General features: G+C 41.9%; 1 protein-coding gene across 1 annotated transcript; it reads right to left on the reverse strand.

Annotated features, from left to right (window-relative positions):
• Positions 1-211: 211 nt before the first annotated feature.
• pcsk5a (proprotein convertase subtilisin/kexin type 5a) lies at positions 212-22780 on the reverse strand. Its single transcript, XM_026296817.2, has 37 exons — positions 22631-22780; positions 21119-21223; positions 19983-20150; positions 19713-19856; positions 19343-19419; positions 19013-19101; positions 18739-18911; positions 18362-18568; positions 16359-16459; positions 16164-16267; positions 15713-15833; positions 15265-15453; positions 14605-14741; positions 14357-14479; positions 13620-13722; positions 13205-13395; positions 12570-12654; positions 12054-12157; positions 11770-11908; positions 11482-11597; positions 11028-11130; positions 10631-10767; positions 9614-9814; positions 9370-9438; positions 9165-9207; positions 8860-9002; positions 8330-8530; positions 7388-7471; positions 7060-7258; positions 6019-6233; positions 5251-5493; positions 4389-4640; positions 4089-4266; positions 3234-3451; positions 2741-2841; positions 2152-2350; positions 212-1795 (listed from the first exon to the last, which is right to left on the reverse strand). The coding sequence occupies exons 1-37, from the start codon at positions 22778-22780 to the stop codon at positions 1320-1322; spliced, it is 5688 nt and encodes a 1895-aa protein (XP_026152602.1). The 3' UTR covers positions 212-1319.
• Between the last annotated feature and the right edge of the window lie 567 nt (positions 22781-23347).

Below are 23347 nucleotides of genomic sequence, written 5' to 3' on the forward strand. Positions count from 1 at the left end.
AAGCAAGAGATGATAGATTAAACTTACAATTTAACTAATCCAACACAACAATTCAAAAAGAGATGCCACGATAAATTATCAAAACTAGTAAAATGCCCAGGATAAATTAAACATAAGTCGTCATACTGCAAACAAAGTCTAGATAATCATGTTGAGTTTTCTTAAAGGTAATCAGCTTATGTCTTATTTCTGAAGTGCTAAAAGTAGCCAAGTGGCAGATGAATTCTGAGTGGGTCTCCTTCCTTGTATGTTTTGGAAAGTCCATATTTGCAGGGGTAGAGGCATAAGTGTAGTGGTCAGGCTATTGCCTTTTTCTTACAGCTGCTGGTAGGATTTCCCAATTCATAGGAAATGTCATCTTTGAGTGGTAGCCAGCAAGATGTTTATCTTCTGGTCTTTTCTGTCGTTGGATGGCGATCCGTTTGTGCTGATGAGGAAGGCTGGTACTTTCATCCTGAAGTGTTCTACTTCTGAGCACCTAATGGCTGACTGATGAAGTCCATGACTGGTACCTGTTCTGGTGATATGGCAGAATTAAGTCATGTCAGTTTTTGAAGTCCCTGGTCCGTCCTCTGCTTCAGCGCATCAGTGGTGACATCGGTTTGTCTTACTATCATTGTGCTGCTGGTGTTGGGCTTCCTGCAAGATCCTCTCTGCTCTGTGGCCTTTCACTGTGGAACCCAGTTCTGGGGATTGACGTCAGGACTTTTTTTGTAAGTAGGTGAGTGGTTTTGTAGACCACCCACTCTGTTTAGTGATGGCTGTTCCCTCTTGACATAAATGACTTCTTTCGCTCGTCTTTCAAACCACCTGTCTTCTCTGTCCCAAATGTGCACATTGCTGTCTGCAGAGAAGCGTCATTCGTCCTTCAGGTGCAGGTGGATGCTGAGTCTTGTCCCGAGGAGTTGGCTCTGCTGTGCCATGTGTTTCTGAAGCCCTTGTTTTGTCTGGTTTAACAACCATTCACACCTCGACTCTCGTGACCCACATGATGGCTCTGTGGGGGAATAACCTACACGTGATTTGAATGGCCCATGAGGTGATAACTCCAAAGAAATTAAATACCTGGGACTCCACCTGTCAATCGGAACTCAAGAAGATTATCAGATTAGAGATGAAATGTCTTCAAGAACTTTAGCAAGTCCAGCTGTTTTTACCACTTCACATTTACCATGACCTGGATGAATAGGAATCTGCACAGACCTCTCATGTCTCATTTGGCTCCAGTCATATTCAGTGAAAAATAAAAAGGTTTGGCCCTCAGGGCAGAAGATCAAGAGAACAAAGGAGGGAGGAGAAATGTTCTAGAGAGTCCTGCTTCACCGGAATGTGTAGCTCTCATCGTCGTACTCCAGTTCATCCTCCTTGTCCTCTTCCAACTGTCCATACCGGAACTTCCTGTACACAGTGCCATCCTGGCCCATGTAAACAATGTCTTCATCTTCATCATCGTCATCATCATCCTTGCTCCCTAAGCGACGTTCACTGATGTCAACTAACTGAGCCTCCTGGAAGGAGGAGGTGGTGCGGCCACCGTAAGATGCAGATGAAGCAGAGCTGTAGCCACCATGTCTGCTGCTGCCTCCATATTCCCCGGCAGAGCCCAGCTTCTTGTAGCCACGGGAAGGGATGTCTGGGGGTGAGCTTTTGGAGCGGGAGTGTCTGATGAGGAAGACGACAACCACCAATCCCAGCACCAGCAGGACGCAGGCAATGATGAAGACCGTCAAGTTTCCTCTGGCCTCCTCTTCCTCCTCATTTGTGAATGCCAAGTTGGTGCTGAGGACACACACTCCTACAAAGACAGGATCATTAGACACAGATCATCATAGTCAGTACCACCTAAATGTGAGTATGTTTAAGCAGCCCTCAGTGATGATTGATGAATTTACTGCCAAAATACTGGTTTTAGTTTTAGTTTAGTCATCAGAAATACAACTCAGCCTGTCAAAACAACTGAATGTCTTCTGTGGCGCTGGAGATTTCCAAAATCTAAAAACATTACTTTAGTATTTATTTCATTATTTGGACCTGTCAGTCATACCAAAATGAAAAAAAAAAACAAAACAAAACTGATTGCTCAGGAACGAAGTTGAAATAATTAAAATTAGACATTTTCTTTCACTGAGGCCTGCCAAACGTACAGCCTACCTCGAGTCTTGGTGCAGTTACAACAGTCCTGCTGCTGTGTTGTGGATTCATCCTCTTCCTTCTCATGGTGGCAACAAAGCAGACAGCGGCCTCCTGCTTCTAGGATGGCCTGAACAGGGCACATAGTGCAGTTGGCTGGACCAGGCCCTCGACACTCCAGGCAAGAACTGTCACAGTCTTCACAGGTGTGGCCTGAATCCTGATGAGGGACAGAAGAAAGGGTTGACAATGAGAAGTATAGACATCCACACTACAGCACTTCCACACTGAAAACTTTTCTAAACAGTCCTACAAGGACTGAATACAAAAGATGCATTTCCTTTCAGCCTAATCAATTAGTATGCATCTACCTGTCAGACAGCTTCAGTAGGTTGCCTCACAGCATGAGCCGGAAGATTTATTTTGAAATCATGAAAGTAATAACTTTGACTCTGCTGTTTCTTCTGATGCAGTAATAAGTCAATCTGAATTACATTATAAGATACCCGGGGCCAAAACATTACTACTGATTATTTTTGTGAGGTGAGAAAAGGAGAAGGAATTTTTAAATGAAAAGTTCATATTTGTGAAATTGAAACCTAGTCGTTACCTTTATTACAGCATATTGGCCTATGTCGCACATGGACTCACACAGGCCATCCAAGAGCAGGTATCCAGCATAGCATGAGTCACACGAATGGGAATCTCTTCCTGTGAATACAGAACAATTTCATTAGAAGTCTGGTTATGTTTTGTATTATTGTCCATCAATCTTTTGAAAATATCAAAACCAACAATGAATGGATCCCACTAACAATCAAAGCCTAATATCCATTTCCTTTCCGCTGCAGCGCTTCATTGTTAAACAGCTAAAAACATCAGTGAATGATACATCTGCACTAAGTGACAAGATCTATCATTATAATTTAACTCTAATTCAATTGTTTACATTATATTTTTAAGAAAACTTTTAAGTACACAGCACAGTCAAAGCTCTCTACTGTGCTACTTTTACATCTGCAGTATGTGGTGAAAACAGTCTAATTGTCTTCACCCTCATCTGTGTGTATTGTGTTAAATTAAAAATGAGTGGATGCTCATACCTGAGCATGTTCTGCAGGTGGCATGGCAAGGCTCGCACGTGCTGTGCGCAGTGTCGTGGTAGTATCCCTGAGGGCATGAGAGGAGGCAACGGCCTTCTTTCTGCAAGTAGGTTAGACCCAGAGCACAGCTCAGGCAACTGTCCTCCCCACCTCCGATGCACTCACCACAACTTGGGTCACACTTCTCACACATCCTTGAGGCCGTGTTTCCATAGTGACTACCGGATAGATGGCGAGAAAATTATGACAGGTTAGATTCAGTTAAATGAGATGGGATTAGAGCTTTGTTTATTCTCAAAAGAAATTTTTCTCTATAACCACACACAAACGCATACCCATAACCCCTGAGACATGACACAGACCACGCACCATGATAGAGGTGAATGCAGTCATAACAAAACACTTCAAACTATTAGAGGAGAGTGAGATGCAGGTTGTGACTGACCAACAGCAAGTGCTGTTTTCTTTTTTGCTATATGCTGCTTTGCTCTCACATAGGTCTCAAAGTTTAAGGGAGGCATGTCACAGGAATAAATTGCCTTTACTTTGTGTTTTCTTCTGATTATTTAACTGTGCATCAATTTAACAGCACATTAATTTAACTCCATCACTGCACCTCAAATGAAATTAAGTCTAATTAGCATTTTACAGGCCACATGAAGGGCTATTTAAATCTCAGGCTAAATTAGACTATCTCCACACTGCATCCATGTCCAGCTAACTACAGAAAAGCAACGGTTTAGTGTCCACAGTGACATTATGTGACTAGGCTGATCTTTTATTAATGGCAACACTGTGACCGCACTTAATGTGATGGATGAGAGGCACAGCTCGATGGCGAGCGGGTCAAACTACCTGTGCTGGCAGGTCTCCGCACACTCTTTGCCCTCTCGAAACAGATGGGCTTTGCAGACAAGACACTCATGGCTATACTTTCCAACGCAGGACTGACAGGAAGGGTGGCAAGCTTCACATTTCTGCCCCAACTCGTCCTTAAAGTAGCCAGCTGGGCATTCATCTACACAGGTCCCATCTGTGCCAACAAACACACATGATCATGAAGCTAAACAAATAAGTTACAGGTACCTGAAGAGTTTTTCAGGACATGCAGACTTCAGAGTCTTCGTGAGGCATATAAGACAACACTAGACTCACTGAGCAGGAGATGTTTCTGGTAGCAGGTCAGGCAGTGGGTTTTTCCAGGACCTGAACATCTGTGGCAGTATTTGTGACATGGATGGCATTCTCCATCCTGGTCTGCATACTGATGAGACAAACACTTGCTGGCTGATGGTACACAATGGCCGTGACCCTCCAGACTCTGACCCTCCAGCCTTAAACCTTCTCTGCAGCTGGTGCAGGAATCAGCATGGGGCTCAATGCAGGTGAGGCAAGAAGAATCACATTCTGGAAAGTAAAAAGGAAACCAAAGGTGTAATTCCTACCTACTGGGTTCTCACAGTGTGGTCTTTGAAATATTATCTGAAGCATGTGTTTATTTTTGATGACAATATAAATATTTACAACTCCCTACTGTCCATTTTGTAGTAAAGCAATGCACTTTTAAATGTCTTACTGCTTGCAGCCACTGTAACTACTAGTATGTTCCTGGGAGAAACACATCTTCTGTGTTTTTGACTAACAAAAAACAGAGCTTGTGTGTGTCTGTGTCTAGGGAACTGTTTTTGGCATCGCTGTTTTGTTTTCAAGGTTTGACAGCTGCCTGTTAACCATCGGAAAAGCGTTGCTATTTTAGTCTGAGCTAAACTCAGGAAACACACTCAGGCACAGTAAAGAATATAACTGAGACAACGCATGAAAGATGCGATACAGGACAGAGTGAATAGGAGTGTCAGGAGAAATGGGGCATCTGATTTTGTCAAACCCAAAATGGCAGGTGTTCTGAATATATAATAAAAAAAAAAAAAAAAGTAATATTAATAATGCAAACTCAACATCACAAATGACTGAAACTGTTGGATAAGCTTGTGCTCTGTGGTTTATGTTTTTACTGTACCTTTACATTCTCCTGTTACGGCATCCCTGTAAGAATGGGTGGGGCAGGCTGTCAGACATGCCCCATTGTGCAGAGCGGACTCTTGGTCCATACACTCATCACAGTCATTGCTGTTTGGTCCGTCGCACAAAGCGCAGTCAGGGTGGCAGTGCAAACACTCCCCTTTCTCGCTGTCCTTATAGAACCTCTTGGGACAGTCCAACAGGCAGAGCCCCTCATGCAGAAAGTGATACTCCTCACAGCCTGCACAAAGAACAGCTTTCATCACTGAATGGAAGGACAACTTAGTACAACTGAATGAAACTAGACTAAGTACTCTAAAGTCTTAAAGTGGAATGTAAGGGGAAGAAAAGCTCCATGTCTGGGATGGATTTCAAAAAGATGCAAGACATAATTGGAAAATAGACGAGTTAGACAAATCTCTTTACTGCTTCCAAATACTGCAGTAAAATAGTGTGTTCACAGTATCAACAATAAACAAGATTTCTGACACCATCATCTAAGACACAGTGGATTTAGACAAGTTAGTAGACAAGTTAGAAAATAAGTCTATGCCATGGTAGCAGCTCTGTGAATCTGTACTTAGGCACATGAGTGAAGATAAATGCTAATGTCATCAGCTAATATGCTCATGTTCTGTGAGCATTGATATATAGACTCAGATGACTCATGAGCTGCTGCTGTCCATGTGATGCATCACTGTGGCTGCCATGTAGTGATACTGAATGAGCCCTAGCAACAGAATATGTCTGTGTTGTGTCTCAGTACCTGTGCACTGCCCAAAGGCGCTGCAGTCCTGACAGGCTGCGGGGCAGTGCTGGCACTCCCCACTCCTGACAGTGTGTGCTGGAGGGCACTCCCTCACACACTGGTGTTTGTGTAGGAAGAGAGGTTCTACACAGGTGAGGCAGTGGGTGGCATTTCTCGCACAGGAAGCACAGCCTGCCACGCAACTACGACACACCTGGCCCACAGGGTAACCCCTGCCAAAAACCAAGCAGAGTTCAGTACGGACACAGACAAAACAGTACATTGAACCTACGGTATGTGTAAACACTTGAATCACTGTCTGTGTTTGCTGTCAACTTTAGTTGAACCAGGCCAAATAATGTGCAGAAATTATACATATCAAAAACATGGATTATCTTTTTATTCACTTTTTCCTACTTATGACCAATTTATGTGAAATAACAACATATAACTAATGTATTAAGTGTCTCATATAGTTGATTAATGTTCTTGGTTTTTAATTATTTATTTTTGCTATGTGCAACAAAAATGGAACGGGCTGTGATAAAAGTGTTTGCTGCTGCTGCTGGGGTAAACAAGAAGACTGACATTTCGTTCCTCTGAAGAAGACAGCTAATAATTTATCCAAACAAACATGTAGTACTCAGGTTTTCCTAAAAAGCTGCTTAGTAATTGGTAGTAAAAATACAATAAAAATAAAGCCTTCATGGCCAAAAAGCTAAAATGGTCATCTCAATGCTAATGGAGCTTCAAGGACCTCTTCATCAAGGACGAGACATTTTCCCTCACAAGGATGTTGCAATTTAATGGCACATAAACATCAAGGAGGAAATGTCAAAATCATGGCCGTCGCATCATCTTTTGACATTTCATTTTGGCTCATCAGAGAATATGGCTGATGTTCAAAAGATGTGCTTTCAACATGATGCCAGCAGGGTTAAATTTCCACGGTTTTTAACTGAGGATAATCAATTTGCAGTGTTTCACTATAGAAAAAAGGCATGCAAATACATTTAAAACTGAGCCAAAAAACAAACAGCGATAGGACTGATTCCAGACCTGACACACTGCTGGACACACTCTCCGTTCTGCAGAAATAGCTGAGGTTTGCGAGTGCTTTGGCAGCGGGTGCAGTGCTGTGTGTCCACACACTGCAAACAGCCTGAAGGGCAGGCCTCACACACACCGCTGAGCCGACTGGCAAAGAAACCCCCCGGACACTTTGACACACATGTTTGCTGTGTGGTCAAAAACTGCCCTGGAGGAAGAAGGAAAAGTAAACATCATCATGGCAGTAGAGCTGGGTATGTTGTGGTTTAATCATGAAAACATGGAACAGATGTTGCACGTCTACTCCACATAATCTACGTAAGTGACCGACACACACCTTTTATACATTTTGTGCACTGGTTCTTCTCCTCACCAGAGCAGGACTCACAAGATGGGTGACAGTCCTCACATTCATCATCATCTGGAGCAGAAACACAGTGAACATGATGGAGCCACTGTAGTGAAGAAAACTTCTTACAGCACAACACATGACAAGGGGAAGAACCTAGACCTGGTCCATGACCATCATTGTACACCACTGTCCTCGCAGATGGATGGAAGTATTTAATAAAATTCCATTATGGGATTTATGTTGGACATTCAAAATAAAAAGCAAAATTGAAAAACATCTTAGAGACATATAAAGAGCCTAATGGTTTATGTACAGACATGAGTGGTATTGATCTTATTTCACTCCCAATGAAAGTATATTTTCAAAAATGTTGAACTACTCCCTTAATTGAAGACCCCCTGCCTGCTAAAAAAAAAAAAGATTAGTACTTAAACACATCCTTCAGTCTAAATAAACTGGCAATTACAAGTCCAATGGCATCCTGCATTTTGCTAATCCAAATTTTGAGTGAAGGTTTGAGTCTTTAATCTACGGTTCTGTAGTTTTTCAGAAAGAAAGTTTAAGAATAACTTTAATTCTCATGTTCATTTTCAACCTTTGATTAACCTATGTACTTTTCTCAGAGTTATTCCAGTTCCTATAATTAAGATGTCTTGCCTCCCACTAATTGCCATATGTTGTTTTAAGGTCTGTCCAAGTAATTCTTGGGGGAACTAAATGTTCAGCATATACAATCAATTATTTCAAAGTCCATATCTGACTGTTCTGTCTGTTTTGAGTGCTTAAGTTGGTAAGAGGTTGAGGACCGATGGCACACAGACCAATTACCCTCCAAGATTTCTTTTCTGCCCCCGTGAAAGGGCCCAAATCCCTGATTCATTATGGGCAGACAGTTGGATTAGTGGAATACATAAGTATTAGTCTCACCGCTGCGAAAGGTCTTAATGGGACAGACCTCATGGTCAGACACACACAATCCGTTTTCTAGAGTCTTCCCCTCCTCACACGATAGACAGTCATTGTCCTCTGGGCCATCACAGGTCACACAGTCTGCGTGGCACTCCTCACAGTCGTTGGTGTCTTCATCACCGAAGAAACCGTCGGGACACGCTGAAACACACTTCCCCTCTGTTGAGAAAAAAGAAGTTCTCCATTTTCTCACCAATACTGTATGTATCCTGCAGACTGTAGCTGGGTAATTTCACAATTTTAGGTGTTTATACTTTCAAAAAAGATCTTCACTTAGAACACTTGTAGTTTGAGTGTTGCTATTGTGTATGTGTGCTTAACACTTAGGGACATCTTTTCTGCATTATAAGTACTTAAAGACATTTCACTAACAATACTTACACATACTACATACTGTAAAGGAGGATTTTTATATTGCAATAGTGACACTTTTCAAGTGAAGGGTCTGAACACTTCGACCATGTCCTGACCCAGTGGGGCAGTTTTACCTGATAAGAAGAGGTCAGTCTCACACCAATAGCACTCATGTTCGTCGCAGCTCACACAGTTGTCATCACACGGGACGCAGGTCATCTCCTCTTCCATGCTGTATGTCTTAGCGGGGCAGTTTCTGTAGCAGCCATCCTGAAAGCTGATGATAAAAACAGCAGTCGATAACTGTGGTCTTCCCTAGCCCACACACAAACACACAGCAAAAAGGCCTTTTCTATTCTAGTACAGCAGAGAACTGAAAGGCAGAGCGAGTGCAGAGAGGCGAGATCACACATGACAACAGCAAGGCACACAGCCTTACTTGTAAAAGCCCTCAGTGCAGGACAGGCAGTGCCTGGGGTTATCTGTTGAAAGCAGACGACAAAAACTCAGCTCTCCTTTAAAACATGAACTACCAGGAAAAACCCCTGAACATGGCTGGCAACACAAAAACTGGAGAGCTCAGTCTGCTGAGGGTACTGTTCATTTTGGGAAAACTTTCTTGTGGTTGCTGAGTTCAGACTTACACAAGACACATTTCCTGCAGCCTTCCTCACAGGCCATGCAGCCATCATAATCTGGATCCTCCACCTCCCCTGAGGGGAAAAAGACAGTGAGTGTGGGGGAATGACAGAGTGAGAAAATCAGAAAAAGGTCAGAGGGAGCAGAGGCCGGACAGGTGTGAGGAAATACTTAAATGTCATCCTTGACTCTGCCCCTCTGTAAAACAGAAGAAAACAAGCTCATCAATAATGCTGGGACCCCATTTACCTTCGCCACACTCCAGCTTCACACACACTCCATCAGAGATGTAGTAGGAGGAGTTACACTTAAGGCAGTGGGTGGGGCCTGTGCAGAGCTGACAGTGGTCCGAGCACAGTTCACAGCTCCTCTCTTTGGTGTGGTAGAAGGACTTGGGACAGGCATCCAGACACTGGCCTTTATACAAGTAACGCTCCATTCCAAACTTATCTGGAGGAAAAGCAAAAGAATCGCAGTGACTGTGATGCTGAGCTTTGGTTTCTGCAACTTCTCTGTGTTTATTTCGTTTGGTTTCCCAGTCGTTTCCATTTTAGATTTAGGGTCAAATCAGTAAAACACCTTGATTTGTTAAGTTCTGAGTCTTAGTTATCAGTTATCTCCTCTTACTTAGTTTATTGGCACAGAAATGCAGAAAACATAAGCCCAGCATTTTACTACACAGCAACTCAATCTGTTAATAAGCTGTTTAAATGTTTTAGCTCTTAAACATGTTTTAATCAATATTTCTGTATTAACAACCCATCAAATGACTACGTGTAATGTGACAGGGATCTGTTTTAGTGATGAATCCACGATTATCCCCCAGCTTTCCAGTTCCCCTGAACTCTATGGAGCGTTTTACCATCTTTCAGCTGTTGTTTTAGTTTTACACCCTGCAGTTCTACCTTTTTCATTCACTCTGATCTCATGGGAATCATTTTCACATGCAGCTGACAGCAGTCGCTGTCCCAGTTATTCCAGGTTAAAGCTAATTATATGGCCACAGCTTATTTCAGTTTATTTTAATGAAATGTGGAAATTGCTGTGTTTTGCCTCTTTGGGCAAAGGGTAAACAGTTTTGTGCACCACTTCCTGCTACGGTTTTTTTAAACCACCATTTTGGAAAAAAAAAAAAAAAAAAAAAAAGTTAAATTGCAACCCCCAGTAGGTAGTCCATGACGAAGCCCATTCAGTTTATTGTCCCTCTAAGCCATAGACGGGCACGCTCACACATACTATAGCAAGATTTACTTGTTGAGCCCTCACCAGTGTCACAGCTGGTACAGTTAGCGGGCCCAGCATCCAAACAGATGGAACAGGTGTGGTCACACAGGTGACACTGACCACCTGACTGATACTTGCCCTTGGGACACTCCAACACACAGTGGCCCCCATCCAGAGCCCTGCAACATCAACATCACTTTTTCAAATACCACAAAAATCAGCACATTTGAATTATGTCTATGAGTAAATGATGCCTTAATAATAACTTAGACAATTATTTGTACTTTACACAGAACTGAGCACTATATTAGCTCTGAATGCCATCACTTATTAATATTTGTTACCATACAGCCTGCTGGAACCCATTTTGAACTCATATACAGTGGGATGTATTCATTTTCCCTTTGACACTGAAACTTAAAAGTCAAATCCAACTCACCATGAAGAAGCACAGCTGATGCAGTCTCCACTTTGTGGCCCTGTGCACTTCAGACACGTTGAATCACATGCGTGGCACTTTCTGTTTCTGTCCTGGTACTCTCCTGATAAACATACAGCAAGAGAACGGCGCTGACTCACACATTATTAACCATCTGAAGCACAGAAGAGGATTTAAGGTCACACGAAGAGTGGAAGGTACATATACACCAAATAACTCTATGCTATTTGTTTTTTCAAAGATATGTAATTTGACTGTATGGCTGACTCACAGATGCTTCATACAGTATCACGCTGCAAATATTTACACAGATATAAAATAAAAAGCCTTGACACCATATAGATATTACAATGGATTCAATTAAAGGAAGTTTGAGAAGTAAGCACCACATTAATGATATTTATCTAGAAGGAGCGAGCCAACATGTAGCAGAGGAAAAAGGGGGTTGACTGACCATCTGTGCACACAGTGTTAACAGCACACATTCCCTCCTGCAGGCTGTGACCACTAGAACAGCTGCTGCAGTTCCCCCAGCTTGGCCCCACACAGGTGAAACAGCTGGCGTCACACCTGAGGATGAGAGCACAGAGTCTGAACACAACACCCATAGTGACCACCAAAAAAAAAACAAAACACCCATACAGGCAAACACAGCAACAAACACAAGCCAACCAGCAGAATAAGGCCTGCCATCAGCAGATAAACAAACCACCCACACCTGAACACACACCAGTGAGCTCACCTCCTACATGTCCTGTGCCCATCAGCTATCTCTGGGCTTGGTTCTGTGGCGTAGAAGCCAACACTGCAGGAGGACACACACCTCCACTCCTCCATCAAGTAGCCTTCTGCACATTGGTTACACGCTTCAACACCTGCACCTGATGCCACATGAGCCAGAAACAAACATGTTTTTAAATGCACAAAGGGGTTCTGCAAACAACAGTCCCCCACCACTTATTTTAATGACATTTAAATACTTTTTCATACATTTCAGGAACACAGTCCCTTGACCCCTGCTCTCACCTGCACAGGTAGAGCAGGCCTTGTGACAGGGCTTGCATGTGCCTTCCTGCTCGTCACGGTAGGATCCCGCTGCACAGCTCCGCTGGCACCGATTCCCCTGCAGACTGGAGAGGGCGGAGAGAGCATGTGGCGCCGTGACACACACACAGCCAATCATGTGACACCGTACACATGACTCATTGCCTTTGGACTGCAAGCTCAGTTTTCCAACCCACAGCACACCACCACAAGCACTGTGTGAACTGAGTCAATGAACACTGTATTCCGGAAACTTCTAATTCAACAATAAGGTGAATTTGTCAAAGATGTTTTGTCTTTTCAAGTGGTGACATTGCACAACAAACATCAAGACACATTTTTCTTGTTAGAGGGCATGATGACATACAATGTTTTCTAATTGTTACGTTGCTGCAGAGAATATATGCACAGGGAGAAAAAGCATTCCCAGTGGCTGGAGGAGAAGAAGCAGCGTTTACTGAGCAGTTATTTCAGGCATCATGAGAAAATTAGTTTCACCTTGTGTCTGGTTTGCATTCTGTGCAGATGCTGTAGGAGGTGCACTTCAAGCAGTTTTCCCTGCACTTTCTGCACATATTTGCATCTGTGGGGAAATCAAACAATACACATGGAATACACATCAGAGCAATTAATCAATCTTACTCACACACCTCTCAACTGCAGTTACACCAACTGACTATTCATTAGCAGCCTTATATGCAGCTGTATTCAAACAGCTCTTCTGTAAATCATGGATCCCTAAGCATTCACTTGAGGACATTCCTCCCATCTTGTTAAGTATTGTAAAACCCAGCAGACGGCACAAAAAGGCCATATGCTGCAGGCTTCCAGCACCGAATGAAACCTTCTCCAACCACCAAGACTTCCTCTCTCGCAATTCCATCAGGACCCCAATACTCACCACACATCTGTCAACAGAACCTTAATAAAAGTGATTCAATTTAATTCAATTTAATTTACTTTTACTTAGTGATGATGTCATTATTTTGCAGCCTAAATATTTACTTTGTAAAAGCAATAAATAAAGTTAAGTTCAATAAGTTCAATATTTCTCTTATTGTATTTTTAGTATTACAAAATAATGTGACAAAAGACATTGAAATTCATTAAGGCTTCAGAATAATAAATCTAACCATGGTCAAGGTAGTAGTTATCCCCACAGGTGGCTGTGCAGGTGTTGGTCCCCTCAGTCAGGTGATAACCAGGCAGACAGGAAGTGCACTGGTCACTGCGACTCCCGGTGCAACTCTCACACGAGGAGTAGCACCTCTTACAACGTCGGCGGTCGCCCCAGAATCCTCTGGGACACTCTGGGAGACACATCCTTTTAGACAGACATGGACCAAAGTAACAAAGAGGACACGAGCTGTAAGTCACTAAATGGATGGAGGCAGAGACAATGACATTCTGAATTCATAATGTAAATCATACTTATTTACACAGATTGGCATAATAAACATTACATATAAATCATACACTGCAAAAGCAGTATCAACACAAGCATTCTGCTTTCTGGATGTATTAACTACACTGTGCGATGATGCTAACCTTGTGTTGTTCTTGAACTTGAGAAAAAAGTGTAAGCATGTGACACACTGCTGTGGGCTGGGCCCCTCACAACCATCGTCACTGCATTCTGGGTCGCAGGGTCCTGGGAGGGCAAAAACTTGCAAAGTCACAGCAGCATCATGGCAACAACAAAGAAACTATTCAAACAGCTGATTCAGTTTCCATATTTACATAAAAACTGATGCTCCTGAAGCAAAACTACAGTACTACCTAAACCATTTATATATACTGTAAGTCTGTGTTGGAGTGAAGGGTGGGGATGCTGGGTAAACTGTGGATGGGGTCTGGGAGTTTTTTTTTTTTTTTATTACGGATGCTGATTATGTGAGATTCAAATTTCCGATAACAACGGATCTAATCTAAGCCTAACAGATGCTGTAAAGTGTTGTACAGTGCTTAGTGGTTTAAAAATATATAGAGATCACAACAAAACATAAGTAGCACAGTTTCTTATTCACATCGGGATGTTTCTTGGGATACAACCTTTTTTTTTTGTTTTAAATTGTTCTTTTTTATTCAGTTAATTTTCCAATTAATTATTAAATTGTTTATTCTATAAATGTCAAAAAAAAAAAACTTCCCACAGTCCAGCGTTAAGTCTTCAATTGTATTTTTGTTTAACCAACAATAACTCACTTTCTGCATGACAACAGAATTGGTGTGAACACTGACTTGAGCTGGAACAAAGGACAGTTTAATACCAGTACATGGCTCACCACTGTATTCTTCAGTTAGGTCACTATCCATCGGCATCTCAGCTGATCGGGCTCGCTCACGACGCACACGATACGGCTGCTCTGCAGTGCCATAAATCACCAGGGACCACTCCTTCAGCACTCCTAACAACACAGAACACAGAACGAGAGCAGGATAAGAGGTCTGCCTCAGTAGGCCTGAACTGTATTTTAGCTGGTGTTCCAGCTACACTTCAAAATGTTTCATAATACTAAGAAGAGGAGCAGACCTAGTTCATCGTTGTCTCTCTTCTGAGAGGGAGTATCCTGGATTTTCAAAGTCCATTCCCCCGCTGCCTGCTCCCCCCAGCAGTGAGTCGTCATGAATTCCCAGTTGTGAAATCCCTCAGTGGAGTTGTCGAGAGGCCTAAACCGAAACATTATATAACCATGATATTACTACACCCGTCGCTGCTACTGCACCACTACTACTAAAATTGTTTATGTTTTGGTTCAGACTGTTTGCCAGGGTTAAAACCATAGAACATGTGTGTGGATATGACAGAATATGAATATGACTGAATATGACAGAACCTTTCCCACTGAGTCTGGTGGCATTTAAAAGAATCTGCTAGGAAGACTGGGACAAACTTCCCAAATTTCTAGAAACTTACCAAGAAGTTGTATTAGACTTCCTTTAATGAGTTTTTCAGATTTTTAAAATGTTTGCAACATATGCACCACTGCTGTGATTTTTTTTTAGTAATGTCTAGAAGAATCCACATTTTCCTCTCCTAATGGTACAAGGTGCCAAACTGAAACATTTAGCACTTTGGAGTCACTGTAAACAAAAATGATGCTCCTAGATTACTCTACATACAATCCATGTAGTGAAGCCATGGCAGAATGTGCTAATATTTTAGTGTGGACGACACATTGTTCTTACTTACCTGTTAGCTAGCAGCTGCGACACCGTGCCCGAAGGTGATGTGAGTGTAATAGAAAGGTCGCCGCGAAGACTGTGACTGATGGTAATACGGGCGATAACATGCTCCACATAAACAACATGCTGCAGGGGCTTGCTATGGCAGCCTGTAGTCTCATATACAGACGTCAGCACCGAGCCTGGATGAATAGTTCTGTCATGAGATGGAGAGAGGAAAAAAGAATAAAGAGACCCAGTGAGTGGCAAAGATAAGAGAGGAGGCAGAACACAAGGTGCACAGGAGAGTTACAAGAAAAAGAGCAGTAAAGAAAATGACACCCATTAAAGAGGATGAGAATCAATGTGAGAGAAATCCATGTGAGAAGTGAGACAGAAATAGTGTGATAAAAGGGGAAATCAAGGGAAGCCCTGACTCAAAGTGCAGCTCTCTTGCAGTACAGTTAGTGTGGTACCTGCTCAGCTGGATGGGAGCCTCCTCCACGCACTCATGCTGTGAGGGGACTTGTTTCCACTGCTCAGCCTCCTTCACCATGCTCTCAGCATCCAGCAGGCCAAAGCCATACAAGTGGCTCACTGACAGACACCCGCACATTCCCAAATACACACACATACAGCACATTAGCTGGGGCATAAAAGGCGCTGTAGCTTATAAAAGACTTCACACACTCCTGGGACTTTGTAGGCGTTTATCACTGTTCTGCTTACAGTATCTCATTAGTTTGTATGCTCACTGTTTTATAGTTTCCCTAAAAAGAGCTGAGAGAACATTTACCAAAAAATGCTTATCTAGCCATCTCTGATAATCTTCTTTATTATAAGTTTTGAGAGCACTGCAGTCAAAAGATATCATCTAAATATCAAAATAAAAACAGTTATAATTAAGCAGAAATCCAGTAGGAATACCTTTGAATCCAGCCCCGTTAATGTGCCAGTCAGGAGCAATAAGATGATGAGCTTTTGATGTTCGGACAATGATGTGCTGCACATCCCTCCAGGTTAGCAAAGGGCTGAAAAAAGGAGAAATACAATATACCCCCATCACCTGATTATACATATTAATCTGAAAGTTGGGATTTTGTGTGTGGGATAACTGTTTACTTGGCTTCCAAGCTGAGAGCAATGACACCTGCAGCCATGGAGGAGGAGAGTGAGGTCCCCGACTGAACCTGGCTACAGCTGTGCCGTGGACCCAAGGACACCTGTCAAGGAGACCAGATTGTTAAAGCTTTTCACTGGCCTTAATGGAGTAGGGAACACATAACTGGGTATGTACAGAGGGGCAAGAAAAAGTAAGTAAGGTAAGTTTGTATAAACACAATTTGCTTTCACTTATAAGGCAAGGCAAATTTATTTGTATAGCACCATTCATACACTGTGCAATTTGAAGTGCTTTACCAGGCATATAATTACATTAAAAGCATGGAAAAGAGCATTTAAAAACAAAGACATTTATAACACACTACTGTTTACACTACTATTGTTTATATGCATGTGTTGGAGACATCACTCAAACATCCAGTGTAAGAGAGAGTATGTGATCTCTGATGCAAATGAAATCAGCAAAAGCTAATTGGATCAAGAGACGAGTGAACTCAACTGAATCCTGAGATCAATCTGTGAAATTTCAGAGTTAACAGCAACATGAAAACATCAACCCACCAGTGATGTGAAGGGAGCATGATCAGTTAGTTAATTTATCAAACTAATTGACAAAAGATGAATCAAATGAATTCGTTTCAGCACCACGACACACCAGTGTCCCGCCAGGTACACACTGAGCTAAAAGACGAGTGGAAACCTGCTCAGTAAGCCTGAGGCCAGAGAAGCAGCCCTCAGTGTTCACTCAATTTACTTGATTGAGCCACTGTTTACCCATGGCCCCTGCAAATTACATGAAGTCGGACACTAATTTATTTAAATGGACAATATAGATTTCTTTCTTACCTGACAAAGATATATGGCCTACTTAAATATATATGTGGAGTCTGTGCAGGCTTGAATTTTTATTGAATCACTTTTTAAAATAGCCTTGCACCTACCAAACATATAATAAAAGTTGCACAAATAACATTAATGTACAGTAATTAGGTATTTGGGGATATTTCCTCTCTTCCAGGAAGCTTCTATTTGGCCATATTATCTATCCTGACATGTTGCTGTAGGCATCCAAGGTCTTTAATTTCAGATATTAACTAAGGTTCCTACTGTTTAATTAGCCAAGTTACAAGTGAACTGAATGTTGACAGGAATGCCATGTTTGTAACACAGCGTCTTGATTGGGAACTATAGGCTCCAGAGTTACTCAGTCTGCTAGAGTGAATGGAAAAATGCCCAGAAAGTACAAAGTCAGCACATTTTTCCACTGGAGGTTATAGGATCTAATTAGCTCCTTCTCTTCTTCTTGCGTCTTGTGAATGTAAAATTAATCTAACACTAGAAGAAAAGTTCACAAAAGGGATAGATAGTGTACTTGACTGATTGACAGGTGTCTGAGACCATCACTATCAATGGCAGAAGTTGTTGCTTACTTATAAAACAATGGTGTCTGTTAAATCCAACTACAGACTTTATTATATTTCAACATCAAAATATTATGAAAGGCAATTTCTAAAGCCTATGTTAAAATATTTTTTTTATTTCAAAGAGAGAAAAAACATTTTTGCACACAGATGAGAAATACTCTTCAAACCTTTGGGCCTATTATGCCCTTAGAAGGAAGCCAAATTCACATTAACCTCATTACTATATGCAATTCATTTATTGCATAATTTATTTTTTGATGGTCAGACCTGACCCGCAGCATTTTTTAGCAGAATTTTTAGCTGTTATTCTCAATGTTCTATTTTTTTGTACTTGGAGTTCAAGTATAGGTGCAATGTCAAAAGATTTAAATATTTCATAGTAGGCTAATTAGTGAACGGATGATTGAGGAGGGAGAGTGTTTTTTTTTTTTTTTTATGGATCATACTCTTGACAACTTAATTTAGACGTTCTCAGTGAATAAAGCATCTAGTACCTCCATTACTCATACAGCCCACCCTAAGCCTAATGTTTACAACCACATCAATATGTTTTGAACTTTTCTTATGGTCTTTACTCACCGTGTCTTCTGTCTCCCCACCAGTGTAAGCTGCTGCCAGTATGGATGTGCACTGCTCCAGGTAGTCTGGCTGGTGTCCACGCCAAGTGCTGCTGCTGATAGAGATGGTGTAGATACTGCTGCTGTAGCCGTCACAGGAACAGTGGTCCCCTCTCTGCCCTCCGTTCCCTGACGCCCAAACAAAAACAGAGCCCCTCCCACGCCGGCCCTGAGAGTAAGTGGGGAAGCAGACGAAGGTAATTCATTTATTCATGATATTTTCACAAAGATGCAGAGAAAAATACAAAACCTTGATGTAAATATACAACCACAGGTAGAACACAGACTTAAACCATGGCCAACAAGTTGTTCCACCCTTTCTCTTTCACACTCTCTCACTGTTCTGATGCCGTTCTGCAAAGCAAGACGAGCCAGAGGCCCAGGTCCGTCCACAGTGGCTCCATCATCTTCCGGCCCCCAGCTAGCTAAGTAAATATCTATGTACTGTGGACTGAAGCTCAGTGACTGGGCCTCTACAATATCTGTCACATCTCCATCCAGCATGCGAATGCCTAAAGGTTAAGGGGGCAGAAGAGCAAAGATAATGTCTGAAGTTATTCCATACAAACTCAAAAGTCCTTCAGGAAGCTTTCATGTCGTCACATAAACTCACCGCCTATCCGTGCATAGAAAGAGACTCCAACTGTGCACTGAGAGTTATTTTCAGTGGCAGAAACCATCCCCGCACACTGAGTCCCATGGCTTCAGAGAAAGGAGGAGAACATCAGAACATGAGGTTAGATGCATATGCATGAGGAGAAGATGGGCTATTTCTGTTACATGAAACCAGTGAGAAGGACAGACGGGAATTTGCATATCCATATATACTTGTAATTACAGAAAAAAGGGAAAGGAAAAGCATACATTAATTAAAGTAAGAACTGTGATGGGGAAAGCAAAGTGTGAAACAGGTACAAAGAGAAAGCTAGAAGTAAGTACTTACTAGTTATCAGCATTGTTGGAATAATTCGGAGATGGATCTTGGTCTTGTCCGTTCACATCATAGCTGGCGAGAGGATCCTGAATCAGATAGATAGTCAGTAGCAGCACATAACAAGATGCCAGCGGCTATCTGTCTCCGTTTCATCAGACAAATCACAAAGAGCATTATTCACCAGTTCACTCGGCAGCTAAGTGGATCAGACGTTTAATGTCCACTCCAATACTTTTAGCCGGCTTTTCTAAACCTTTGGCCCAAATGCTGTGCCTGCAATAGCTGTCTCAGCGCTGCACTCTTACACCAAGAGCTCTGCCAAATTGCTTATGATTAATGTCCCCTTCCCGAGAAGTGCGTCCCATCCCAGGGCACTTACATAATTTGGCTTCAGATCCGGATGCTCTCTCTCAATGCCATCATCTAGGACAGACACCACCACACCCTTCCCAGTATAGCCTCTCTTCCAGGCCACTGCAATGTTCATATGAGTCTGGCAGCCATTGGACTCATCACTGCAGGGCTGTGGAACAAACAGTGGGACATCATATTTAGCCCTAAGGAGTAAAGACTAAATCAGGTTCTATTTTGGGCTCTGGGTGTCTATTTTTTCAGACTTGAGCTTAGTAAAAGAAAGAAATGAACTCACTATATACCACAGACTGTTCGACACTGAGGCATGCATTGTGTGGGTTGGGTTAGACTGAAGATGTACAGCGGGAAGGTGTTTGGTCTTCATGTTAATTGAGTAGATGTCACTGGCTCTGAAGTTCCTCTTTGCTCTTCTCTGGACCACCTGCTGCTGGAGCCATTCCACCTTAAAACGAGCACACAGGAAATTATACGCCAGCTAGCAGCATGCCTCCAGGGATGTCAGATGGTCAGTCTATCACTGTGGTCCAGACTCATTTATTTCTCTAACATTATTATGCAGTAATATTTAAATTTCTAGAATTACAAGTTAAAGTTTGTTCTAACATACATCTGTTTGGCTGCTTAGCTTCCTCAGTGGAGCGAGTCAGCAAGCAATCAAACGAACAGGAAAACTAGATGCACAGCATGGATCGAAGTTTCACTACAAAGTCATTGTGAAAAAAATATACTTAATTTGTCAATAACCAGAACATTTTCCTGCAAGCATTGTAATAATGAGTTGTTTCAGTCATTTGCAAATCCAAATGCCAAACAATCTCTGGTGATCAGCTTCACAAATCTGAAGATTTGCTTCTTTTCTTTCATACATTTGATAGTGTCTTTTAGTCTGGAATAGTACCAGACAAAGCACATAATTTCACAATGTCATCATGCACTGTGGGGAATAACAATGGACATTGTGTTGACTATTTTACTTCTACTGATTGTGTGATGGGTGTTTACAGCAGGTACTGAGTCAGAATTTTGACACATCTGGTTGTGTTTCCTGTCCCATGCATTTTAGCCAACACCAGTGTTCGTTTACAACTTGCACTTGTTTGCATTTCTTGCCCTGTCTGCATTCTTTCTACCAATGTCACCAGATCTAAACAAATAACTTACTGACAGAACCTATGAAAAACTATCTATTTTAAAATTAACCACAATTATCCTTTACATATTATTCTGGGTAGTGTGTTACTCTTTGTTGAGGGTATCTTCATGTTTTTAAGGGTGTGTGTGTGTCCTTGATGTGGTGTGATTGTAAGACAAACGTGTATTGTGTACTTGTTTCTGGAGGCAGGAAGAGACATGGTGCCAATTAATAATCCAGCAGAGTCTCCCAGTTCTCCTCATATCCCATTACTATACCTGAGTCTCCTTGGCGATGCTAACAGTCACCTCTCTATTGGACACAGTGGACCACTTTGCAGTCTCATGATGTCGAAAACTGTAATGACTCTTCAGGTCTCCAACCTGGTGAAACAGACATCAAATTGTCTAAATGACTTTGTTCTCAGGTAAAACTGTGTTGCTCCTCACACCCTGTGACTCTCCCAACCAGCTGTTCAATTATGAAACGGCCTTTGGTGTCTTTCATTAATGTGGTTACCTTACACCAGAGATAGTTTTTCAGGTAAGGGTAACCTGAGCCCACAGTCCAGCCACACTGCTGCTTGTGTGTGTGTGTGTGTGTGTGTGTGTGTGTGTGTGAGAGACATATACAATATACTGTGTGTGTGTGTGTGTGTGTGTGTGTGTGTGCGTGTGTGTCCCTGACATAAGCAGATTTTTTTTAATATACAGGAAGAAGCGCACAGAGTAATTTACGTTCAATAAAAGTCGAAGGTTGGCCATTTTCTGAGAATGAAAGGAATAATTTATTCCCAGATGGCTCTGAGTGAAATTAGCTCTTTGATTTCTGACCTCAGCACAATAAAATGAAGTAGTCTCTTCAGTTTCAAAAGGTATTTCTAGTTCATGTCACCCACAGTGAAACATGGACCCAAGACCTGCAGCTTTCATTACGGCGCCTATTCCAAAGGAGCGTTGATTTTTATGGGCCTGGGCTCTATAGCTCACTGTTTTATTTACATGCTTTATTATTTATTGATTATGGTTTTATTTGGTCATTCTGTGGGTTTATTTACAAGTCTGGCCTGATTGAGTTCTGCTTTTACGTCTTTCATGTAATTGTAGACTGACAAATTCTTTTCAGCCTGGATTAAAAAAAGGCAATAAAATACTTTGCATCTTGGTCCTTGGAGTTTTATCTGTTTGGATAATTGATACTCTACGGTCCAGGTCACTGTACTGAAATGAAGCAAAGAGGTGAGAGAACAAAATGGTATTTTTGGCAGCTTAGGACTCTTGTAACGTAGATGAGCAGCCACTGACTCCTCATATAAAAAGTTTTTCAGGATACCAGAAATAAAACTTGCTAACAATATTGGAGATCTATGATGACACTAATATTTTAACTTCATTTTGTAGCAGTTTACTGGCATTTTATTATTATTCTACAAGTTACCTCGATATCTCATCCATCATCTACCGCACCAGCTATTTTATACTGTCAAATGTTATTATCAAGGTTTTATTTGAGCAGAAGTTAAATATTAGTTACTCTAGTTGCTGCCAGATATATGGCTGTTAATGAACTGCATGTTTACAATACAATTCATGTTACCACATCAACTGGATATTTGCCATATTTACACAGGTGTGTACAAACATTGGTTAGTCATGAATTTTGCTGTAGCCCAATGGGATGTGCTTGTCTCTAAAGCTTTGTTTGTCTGAAGGCCTACACTGAGCCTACCTGGGCTCAACCCCTGAAATACTCGGTGCGTCCATTACTGCTGCTTCTTTGATCATACTCACCTGCCCCAAATTCGTAAATCCGTATTTCTCTGCTATCCTGTTCACAGTGTCGTTGTCACCTCTTATTCGGATCGCCCAGTCGCTGGTGTAAATCGCTGCATGACAAAACGTGAGGAGAGTTCCCATCCACAGCGCGAGAAACAGCGCCATTGCTGCGCACATGAGGACTGTTCCTCTAATTAGACTGCGCCCAGGTGTTTCAAGCGCGCACCTGGTCTCTCACTGCGGGAGGGTTAAGGTCGCAAACTGACGTCAACTGTCGTCGAGATGTTCTGCAGAAAAGGCCGTGAAGTTCTCAGCTGAAGCTGACTCCCCTTCCCTGGGAAAAAGCAGTTAAGTTATCACATTACTGCTTCATCACGGGAGCCAGGAATCAACTAGTGTTCTTTAAAAAGGATCCCACCTAACACTCCTTATGGTGCAGCCTCGTGTTGCAGTTTAATCTATTCTGCATTATTTCCCCTTCTAATAAAAACACAACTACTACATAGTTTAGATGAAGCCAAAGAACAAAAGGATGAACACACACACACTGCAGATGACAATGCATTTATGGATTCCATGAAAACCATCATCTTTATTGGCCTAAATAATTTAAAAATCTTTCAGAGTGACAGGACAAAAGCTCTGATGAATGTTACTGTCTGTGTTAAGAGATTAAATGGATGGTAAAGACTTTTTAATAATAATCATTTGTATAGGCCTATTTTCTCCTCC

This window comes from Mastacembelus armatus, chromosome 12 (assembly GCF_900324485.2).
Source record: "Mastacembelus armatus chromosome 12, fMasArm1.2, whole genome shotgun sequence".
NCBI lineage: Eukaryota > Metazoa > Chordata > Actinopteri > Synbranchiformes > Mastacembelidae > Mastacembelus > Mastacembelus armatus.